General features: G+C 36.4%; 1 protein-coding gene across 7 annotated transcripts; it reads left to right on the plus strand.

Moving 5' to 3' along the window:
- The first annotated feature begins 558 nt into the window (after positions 1-558).
- Positions 559-7,694, plus strand: LOC129717965 (uncharacterized protein CG5902). Of its 7 annotated transcripts, none has more exons than XM_055668287.1 (7): positions 615-1,078; positions 1,141-1,330; positions 1,447-1,520; positions 1,923-2,382; positions 2,445-2,530; positions 2,588-2,818; positions 4,729-7,694. In XM_055668287.1, the coding sequence occupies exons 4-7, from the start codon at positions 2,105-2,107 to the stop codon at positions 4,920-4,922; spliced, it is 789 nt and encodes a 262-aa protein (XP_055524262.1). In that variant the 5' UTR covers positions 615-1,078; positions 1,141-1,330; positions 1,447-1,520; positions 1,923-2,104; the 3' UTR covers positions 4,923-7,694. The 7 variants fall into 7 exon arrangements, with proteins under 7 accessions (XP_055524258.1, XP_055524262.1, XP_055524263.1 ...); XM_055668288.1 differs by having other exon boundaries at positions 1,952-2,382; XM_055668283.1 differs by having other exon boundaries at positions 559-697; positions 902-1,078; positions 1,141-2,382.
- Positions 7,695-8,176: the final 482 nt, after the last annotated feature.

The following is an 8,176-nucleotide window of genomic DNA, read 5'->3' on the forward strand; positions in this document are numbered from 1 at the left end:
TCCTGTTACTCGGTATAGGGATGCCAAAGGCTCGATTTTTACCGACTGTTGACTCCTAGGGGCTAGACACCTTTATTTTCATGAAAAATATTTCGATAATATTACACGATATTGGTTGATATATTCTGATATTTATCGTTTATCTGTCAATTGACACCCTCTAACGATAATGTAACGCTTGATGTAACGTCAATGAGCTATGATATTGATAGAGGGGTGCCCAAAAATGAAACGATACATACTTTTTAATTTTGAACATTGGAAATATTTCGCAATATACCAATAGTGTCTAGCCCCTAGGTTGACTCCGTACGATAACGAGATTTTTTTAAGGAATTATCGGCAATTTTGTTTAGCCGCGTTCAGTAAATCACAGAAATTAATACTGAAAGTCAGTAATTGTTGAAAATCCCAAAATCTTGGCAGTTTTCTTGTTTTACAGGTAGAAAACCGTGAAAAAATACCGACCAGTGATAATGTAATTGAGTGTGTAAATGTGTAAACTTTACCCAATTAAATTCGTTGAATTGTTTTGCGCATAAACACACTGGCAACCGTGGTTATGCTCAAGAGATTACGCATTTCTGCCTTCTGTTGGGTTGTTGCTGTCTACACTGTCGTATTCCATTTTGTGTGCGTTGGCTGATGGTAGAAGGGTCTCGTATTGGCAGCTTCTCTTTGTCTCCGTTGAATTTTGGTAATAGTTCATTCAGGTTTTATATTTTTTAACGTTCAACAGTGAAACATATTTCGTTCGGAAGAAGTCTGAGTGAATTTAGAAAAATATGAAACAATGTTCACGCGGACAACATAAAAGCATTCTGTAATTTCGACGATTGAAAGCATTCAGCACCTGCAATCGCTGCCAAAGATGAGCAATAACTCCTTATGCGTTTTTTAGAGACATGTGTGCGATAGATGAATGTTAAGAAAAAAAAATCGTCGGTGTGTGCCCAGAGTTCAGCGAGGTCAACCCCCAATAAAGCAAAATGTCAGCTAAAATGCTAGTGTCAATGTAACATTGTGATAGCAAATTTTGTATGCCTGTGCTTCTATATCCAAACATTACCCGTTTTGGGTGAGTAATATTGAAATGGCTGGTTCAAGGCTTGAGAATATTGAAAAATAAATAATTTTCAGATGCAGTGCGACCAGCTGCTTTGTCATCTCTCAAATTCAAGGATTTTCGTTCATTCTCTATCACCAAACAGCATCAGCTGTATTGAAGGCCTAAGGCAGCACGCATTATCGAGAAGTGGATCAGCGAGAGGTGACTGAAGTGGCTGGCACGGGCAAGCATTACCTCCTGTTATTTGAGCTATTATATTATGTAAGTTTGCGTATTATTACAATTACAAGCTTTACCACAAAGGTGGTGAAACACTTGGTGCGTAGCTGTGTATGAAATCGAAGGAAAACGAAAATTGAAAACAGAAAATTTGACAGCTTCGTTTAGAACTACCCCAGTTGGCGAATATCAACAAAGCAAAAACTACTCACTTGTACTAATACAACTACAGGTATGTATGAACACTGGAAGAAATATTTAAATAATTAATTAATAATTATAATTATTATCAAATTGAACAGCTATAACAAAGTTTTCCACTTTAGTCTGATTTTATGATCTGATTTTATCGATTTTAAATGGGTTGAATTTTCAACCTTTCATTTCTATGGCATTTGTTTTATACTAAGTACTTATCATTGTTATGATATTCTCTCTCAGTACAGTAATAAAAAAAATGTTCTTGATAGCTTGTCTCATCAGAGTACGTATCAGCTAGCAGTTGGATGCATTCTAAACAATGAAACATGATAGTAGACTAAACATGTGGCAGCTTGAGTGTTGAATACCAAAAACTATTTAGTGATGTTTGTCACTAATTCTTTTAATTTATATTTATCATATGTTATTACAGTGCATTAAAAAAGTTCCTTCTGCCGACAGACAAAAACCGCGAAAACGTGGAATCGGGGCGCAAAACAACGTGGGGGTGGCAGCGATTCCGCTGAAGGGTATTGTGTGGGAAGGTTTCGCCGTTCAACGCCATCCGCTAAAAAAACAGCAACGACCAGTAAACGTTCAGCTTCATCAGCAAAAATGGCATCCAGTTGTTGTGGAACAAAAAAGCAAAAACTCAACGGGAGTTACTCAAACACCAATGGACACTGCTCAGGTGAAGGAAGCCGCGGAGGTAGTGGCAATGGGCCATTGGCTAATGGTCACAATGGATACCTCAGTAATGGCCATTTGAATGACGCAGGTCAATCAATGGCTAGTTCCATGCCAGAAATGTGTTTTTACTGTTTTGAGGTGCTCTATCGAGAGTTGCACAACCTTGAAGAACCTCATACGCCGTCCTTCACCAATGATCCTTAGTAAGACATCACCTTGTCAGTTTAAGTGTTATATTCACGTGATGTTTCATTTTGTATTTCAGTCCGTTATTTGTTACTTGGAAAATCGGGAAAGACAAGCGTTTGCGTGGATGCATCGGCACGTTCAGTGCAATGCGTTTACACTCAGGTTATTTTGCTCATTGGAATTGAATCATTGGCTAGGTATTGAATTGTTGTATTACAGGTCTTCGAGAATACGCAATAACAAGTGCTTTAAAAGATTCACGTTTCTCGCCTATAACAAGAGACGAGATCCAAAGACTGACAGTTTCGGTGTCGATTCTACAGGGCTTCGAAGAAGCACGTGGATATTTGGATTGGAAGCTTGGCGTGCACGGTATTCGTATAGAATTTTACAACGAACGGGGCTCAAAACGGACTGCCACTTACCTACCACAAGTAGCTACCGAACAAGGTATTTTGAGTCGTACTTTTCTCTACATGAAACTTTAAATGCATGCTTTTCTTACATACAATTAAGTTTGAATTAGATCTGGGTAACAACATTAGCAAATGATAGTAATATGCGAGAAATCTTAGAACCCTATTATAGGAGTCAAGTAGACTCTACTCGACTATGTATTTCAAATGAGACGAGTTGCTCGTCGAAGCATCTGTAATACGGTCCATAATTCCATTGTTTCCTTGCAACGGTATTATTCTGCGGGCATTATTTTATTATGTTTTTATATTTAAAAATTTTTGGCATTATTCCCTACCCATGGGTGGAGAACTTGACGGTGATCTGTCAAACGTATTTCCTAACGCAATTTTTGATTAGACAACTAATAATATAAATAATAATTTTTTATTTTATTTTTTATGCCCAGCTGAATAATATAAATAATAATATAGTAATAACATAATAGTAACAACTCAATATTCAGTTTTAGTCTCGCATGACCTAACAAAACTAAATACTGGTGGGGTCGGTAGGGCTTAAGCGAGGTTTATACTAACCCTAACATTACTAACAAAACCTCGTGACTGACGTCCACCCATTGCACTCATAGATATAAAGTAGCATTACTAACCCTTCTAATTTCTCTCACAACTACTACTACTACTCATATTATCATTTTTCTATATATACATATATATATATATATATATATATATATATATATATATATATATATATATATATATATATATACATGTGTGTGTGTGTGTTTTTTTTCTTCACTAAATATCAGCTATTTTAACTGCGCGAATTTCTTTATTCCCATATGTCAATCCCAGTTACAATCTGACTGCTGTCGGAACGTTTCTTTTTTCTCTTTGATTCGACCCATTATCGCGCATTTGGCACCTCAAAAATAGTTAGTCGCGCATCGTAACTTTTGTTAATTTCGGTATACCAATGCCCCATGCATTGAACGTCGACAGCTGTCTGGCATGTCTCTCTTGCTTGCGTCGTGAGTTACGGGGTCGTTTCTTTATTCCAGGGGCGGGTGTGCTCTGACCCAGTGGAATAAAGAAATTCGTTATCAGTTGTACGTTTTTCCCTTTTTCTGCTAGAATGACTCTCTTGCGTCTATGGGTGGTTAAAGGGTTTAAAATATGTTGACAGCGTAAATGTGGATGTGTGTTGATTGTACTGTTTGGTTTTGTTGTTAATCCACTCCCTCCTCTCTCTTTTTTTTATCGTTCTGCGGCTGCGAGATGAAAATTGCCGCAGTAGAACAACGAAAAGAACCAGGTACGTGACATAGGGCAGGAACGCGAACGGTCTTGCATGGGACATGTCAAAGAGAGCGATCGAAGACTGATGACGGTATGAATAAAGGTAGCAGACGTGAGGAGGAACGACCAAGAACACGAGGAGGACTGCCGACATAAGTTCCAACGGTTGGATGGCTTGGAAAGGTATAGCCAACACTACTGTGGTATGTAAGGTAAAATCGGTAATATGAACCGGTGATAACAGGTACGTTCTCCATTCAAATCATATATTTACCGTTGGAACCTCCAGTCCAGAGTAAATTTGTTCATCTGTGACTTTGGTCTTGTCAGGTTGAATTGCTCCTGGAGGTTTTGACCTTACATTCATTATATAACTTGGGCCTAGTGCAACAGTAACCAATAAAACAATCCGAAATCAAACTTGGAATCTATCAGATAGCCGTAAGGCTGCAGTGTCGAAGTAAGCAACATGGCTACGCTCTTCTGTAATGCTGTTAGATTCCGCTCAAAGTCCCAGCCTTAGATTCCAGCGTATTAACGCTACAGCTGGGCATATAAAGAAAAAAATTTTTTTTGGCATTATTATTTTTGGCATATTATACAATAAGTGTGAAAATTCTACTTATTTCTTTCTTGTAGGTTGGGACCAAACGCAAACGATTGATTCACTGCTGCGTAAAGGTGGTTATCGAGCTTCGATTACTCCGGAAATGCGTCGATCGATCAAGTTGACTCGTTATACGTCACAAGAGTGTCACATGACGTATGGCGAGTATCGGGATCTGTTGGAAAGACAATCGCAGTATAACCAACCTGGTAAAGTGCAATGCTAACAACACGTCTTTTATCTGCCTCCACCACGACCACCACCGCAACTGCAAGCAAATCAACAATACCACCATCAACAAACACCACAACTGCTAAATCCTTACCAGCATCAAGTGTTGCAAAATCTACAACCATCACCTTTTTGTCATCTGACATGGAACGGCAACAATCTGCAACAGGATCCTGTTGTTTGTGGATCGTTCTCCTCTTCATCGTCCTTGCCGTCATCATCATCTTCGTCTCCATCGTTGTCCTCATATTCACCACCTGGTATGAATCCCTTCTATCCTTATCAACATCATCTATCATTAACAACCCAACAACCGCAACAACAATACCACCAGTTTCCGACTCCAATGCAGCAAAGACCACCCATTTTTCAGTCATTCCTCCCCCCACCACCTCCTCGGTCCAGATTCTTTCAATAAATCGTCATCATCGAAATGGCGATAAGTGTTGTGATCCAGGCAGATAAAAATTCAATATTTATACCAGCGAACTAGTAGATTATTTCGTAGACAGAATGCGAACTAATAATTTTCCACATCTTAGTACCCTTCGATTACGGGCTTCTAGAAAGCGAAAGGTCTTATCAAAACTTGAGTTTAATGGCGTTAACTAATTGTTTATTATTAAAAACAAAAAACAACTGTATAACTATAATGTAAATCGGTAAAAAAACATTTCTCTCCAATTTGACGAGAAAATGATTTCGGATTCAATTATCAATACAAATAGTTCAGTACGTCTAGAACTGACATGCAAAAGTATAAATCTTTAACAATAACAATATTAGTTTATGTATGTAGCTCCTATAAGAAGGAGCACACGTTCATAAACATAATTAAAGGATGAAGAATTGACTGCGTCACTAAATTCCAGCGATCATTTCGCTTTTCATCTTCAATGCCACCACCACCATCAATGTGTTTTTCGTGATGAAGGTTTCAATTACCTGACTAAACCGCTATATTATCATAGTTGAGTCTTTCTGTTGTATGTATCTATTTCTATGACACTCAACGTTTAGAATTCTTTTCAAAAATGTGTTGCTGGTTTGAAGACTTAGTTTTTATCCTTTGTAGCCTTTGATTCATAATCACAACTTCATTTTCAAAATTTATTCTGCATGAAAAGTATATACATTTTAGCAAAATAAAATGAACGCATGATTCCTATACTAAATTCTATAAAATACGCCCACTGCTGTAAAATGCGCTCATTAAGAAATCTATTTTATACGATGAACGTGGAAAATTCAACGAAACATAACTATTTCCAAAAAATACTTGCTAAGTTAATTATTACTATTATGACATGAGGTAGTCATAAATCTTATCGAATTTGAACGAGCCAGTCGTCAGTTTTATTTTACTAACGTATTCAAGTTAACTATAATTTTCCGATTCAAAGTTCCAAATTACAATTAATGGGCAGACCGGCACCACAGTGGATGCAACAAGTCAGCACAAAAAAAAACAATATTCGAAAGTTCAAACCGAAGTCGATTAAGAACCTGATCAGAACAAGCAAATTGCTTGAACTATAAAATCGAACTGAATTTTTTTTAATACGTTGTCGATCAACGATCTGTTAGAGAAGATTGCATTAAACGAAATTTACCTGTTATATTACTATGAATTGATTTTTTTTTCATCGTATAGGAATATGGCTTAGTTTGACATACATTTAATCTTTGTACAATTGATTGCAAATTCTTGCGTTTTTCAGCTATACAAACTGACACTGTTCACTATTTAGTGTGTTGTACTTAATAACTTATAATCACATGATCGTCATATTGTAATGCTTACTATTTCCAGTTATGAGCACCGTTTTAAGTGACCTTCATCACGAAACGTTAGAACTCTAAATCTTACTACTACTCATTATCGAAAAGAAGATGAAAATGTACGATCTTATCCGCGTTTTTTGTGACTTACATTACAATTAGAACATTAATTGATCGGTAACGTATTGTTTCGTATTGTGTAAACGAAACAAGAATAACAAATCTCGTAGATCATAGTTAGGCATCCGGAAACGAAAATGAAAACCAGAAAAAAATGCTTTAATAAAAATAATGTTCAACCACGAATATGAATCGTAAAAAAATATAACTATTAACAGAACGAGTAGATTTTAAATTTTAAGAAACAGATTTATAAGACGTGAAAATGTGCATACACAACTAAAATCTGCCGTAAACATGGTAAAAACGCGTTTAAAGAGCCAACCGTCAATGTTGAAGTTCCATTTTAACCAGGTCAGCAAATAAATACTATTCGTTCTTCGTGGCATGATTTAGTTTATTCGGTTCAAATATCAAACATATAATGCCCTTCATTCTTGTTGTCGTACGAATCACAGTAGTATGATAGTACAAATTCAAAATTCGAAATTCCGGATTTCATAGAAATCAATTCTAACGTTCGAATGCCCCTTTATTCGAGGCTTAGAATAGCATTTTTCAGTTCGTTTGAATCAATCTTTTCGTACGTATATTAGATACGGCCGTAAACAAGAATAAGGGTGGATAGTTCATGTATCTATACGCAACTGGTACATGCAGTATAAAATTTGTTGTAGTTAGACACATTGTTTGTAATTTCTCTAACCATTTTTAAATCTTCTGATTCCAAATTATAAAATTTGTTTTATTGCGTTTCGATTTTTATTCTCGGCTATTACGAACATATTGATTTGATATTTCAATATCAGAGAGCGAAAATATATATATTTACCTTTAATCGTGAAACTATTGTTCATTGCAATTATTTCAGTTTCGTTTTAATTTGAAAGAATTGTCTTTTTTTGTAGTGTAAGCAGCCATGGTTAAGTTAGGTTTTTTCAAAGAAAAAAGAAATAGATTCCTTCACTGTAGGTAGGTTATCATACTTCCTTTCTTTATCGAGAAAAGTATTAAGTTTCGCTTCGAAAGTGATTGCCGCAATTTATTCGACTCTGTTTGGAAACACACAGTTTGGGACCATCCACATACCACGTGGACAGATTTTTAACGATTTTGAACATTTGCACATTTTACCCCATCCTGCCGAACACACTTTTTTTGCGTTTTATCCTTTTTCCTCTGAGATTAGTGGTGAATAATAGTGAATTTCTTTATTCCACTGTGTGCGGGCAAAACTGCCGAGGAATAATAAAACGTCAAGGCCCATTTAAGACGCAAGAAAAAAAGAGATGCCAGATAATTGTTTACGAACTTAGCATGTGCGGTGGTGGGTTGAAGCTGACAAAT

This window comes from Wyeomyia smithii, chromosome 1 (genome assembly GCF_029784165.1).
Source record: "Wyeomyia smithii strain HCP4-BCI-WySm-NY-G18 chromosome 1, ASM2978416v1, whole genome shotgun sequence".
NCBI lineage: Eukaryota > Metazoa > Arthropoda > Insecta > Diptera > Culicidae > Wyeomyia > Wyeomyia smithii.

Coding starts and splice junctions, on each gene's coding strand:
- LOC129717965 (XM_055668283.1), top strand. CDS start 2,105: ATGGCATCCAGTTGTTGTGGAACAAAAAAGCAAAAACTCAACGGGAGT. Junction 2,383..2,444: donor TCCTTCACCAATGATCCTTA/GTAAGACATCAC, acceptor TTTGTATTTCAG/TCCGTTATTTGTTACTTGGA. Junction 2,819..4,728: donor ACAAGTAGCTACCGAACAAG/GTATTTTGAGTC, acceptor TCTTTCTTGTAG/GTTGGGACCAAACGCAAACG.